This window comes from Volvox carteri, assembly GCF_000143455.1.
Source record: "Volvox carteri f. nagariensis unplaced genomic scaffold VOLCAscaffold_87, whole genome shotgun sequence".
NCBI lineage: Eukaryota > Viridiplantae > Chlorophyta > Chlorophyceae > Chlamydomonadales > Volvocaceae > Volvox > Volvox carteri.
The window spans coordinates 175,789-177,221 of NW_003307630.1; the positions used below are offsets into that span (position 1 = coordinate 175,789).

The window sequence follows — 1,433 nt, forward strand, 5'->3', positions numbered from 1 at the left end:
AGCGGCAGGATAAGCCGTGGCGGCGGCGGCGGCGGCAGCGGCTCTCCTCCAGCTTGATCCTGTACGACCGTACGACTGGACGACACTAATTGCGTGCCTGGCGGCCCTCCGTGGCCTTCTTGCGGGTCCGCTGTTGCACGGGGAGAGATCTCTCCGGATGGCTGCTGACGTCCCCTGTCCGGGATTTCAGACTCCTGCGGCGGCGGTGGCGGCGGCGGCGGGTGGTTGTGCGGCGCGTCGTACGAGACCCACAAGATAAACCCCCCGGCATTGGCGTCGCCGCCACCGCTCTCGCCGCCGCCGCCGCCGCTGCCGCCAAGGCCGCTGCCGCCGCTGGGTCGCCACTCCGCTCTGAGCCGCGCTGGGCAGTACAACATAGAGCACCGGAAGTACGAACGGCACATGCCATCGATCCATTTTTCGCCGTACTTGCGCCACCTGCAGTACAACAGGCAGGTCGTACGGAAGTATGTCAGAACGCATCATCATCATCATCATCATGTTCATGCTCATGACGCAGATCGGGTCGGGTGCACATGCAGTGTGAATGAGTGGATGCCCACACAACATAACGAAACGAAACATGCAAAACAGGTACAGTATTGTATTGTCAGGAGTATAGTACGAGTCGAGTACAAGCCTAGTACGAGTTGAGTAAGAGATCGAGCGCGAGCTGAACTAGTACGATTTGATTCACGTGGCACACGTAGGGCCACCAGGCAAAAGCATCATAAGCGGTTGACGTCATGCAGGAGCAGGAGGTCCCCATGCGACCAAGCAAGGCGGGATAGGGGGACGAGGAGGAGGAGGAGGACGAGGAGGACGAGGAGGAGGAGGAGGAGGAGGAGGGCAGGGCGGCAGCAGGAGGAGGAGGACGATGAGGAGGAGGACGAGGGGGAGGAGGAGGAGGAGGAGGAGGAGGGCAGGGCGGCAGCAGGAGGAGGAGGACGAGGAGGAGGCGGCGGGGCCAGCGAGAAGAGGAAGAGGGGGAGGACGAGGAGGAGGAGGAGGAGGGCAGGGCGGCGGCGGGGCCAGCGAGAAGAGGAAGAGAGGGGGGGGAGGAGGGCAGCAGAGGCACCTTTTCGTCGCCGAAGCTACAACATAACCTATAGCTCACACCGCCCCCACCAGAACCCCACCTCAAGGACTTCCCCCCTCGCCTCCACCACCAAGCACCCGCCTTCACTGTTTGTGTGGGCTTCCCCTTCCCCTCCCCCTTCCCCTTCCCCTTCCCCTTCCCCTTCCCCTTCCCCTCCCCCTTCCCCTTCCCCGCCCCACCTGTACTCATTCGGGAGGTCACGGCCAAGCACGGAGAAACGAGCCCTCGACGCCGGCGGAGGCGGAGGCTGTACGGCGCGGTGGAGGCTGCACGCCGGCGGTAGGGGTTGTACGAGCGTCGGCGATGACGAGGGGAGCTGTACGGCCGGTATATG

At 63.8% G+C, this 1,433-nt stretch overlaps 1 protein-coding gene across 1 annotated transcript in view; it reads right to left on the minus strand.

Moving 5' to 3' along the window:
- Positions 1-85: 85 nt before the first annotated feature.
- Positions 86-1,433, minus strand: part of VOLCADRAFT_108013 (uncharacterized protein) — a gene marked incomplete at both ends in the record, with an annotated part of 14,894 nt that continues 13,546 nt past the window's right edge. Inside the window, 3 exons of the mRNA XM_002958169.1 lie at positions 86-194; positions 253-438; positions 1,279-1,346. Coding sequence (XP_002958215.1) covers positions 86-194; positions 253-438; positions 1,279-1,346 — 363 coding nt within the window. The remainder of the gene's footprint in view (positions 195-252; positions 439-1,278; positions 1,347-1,433) is intronic.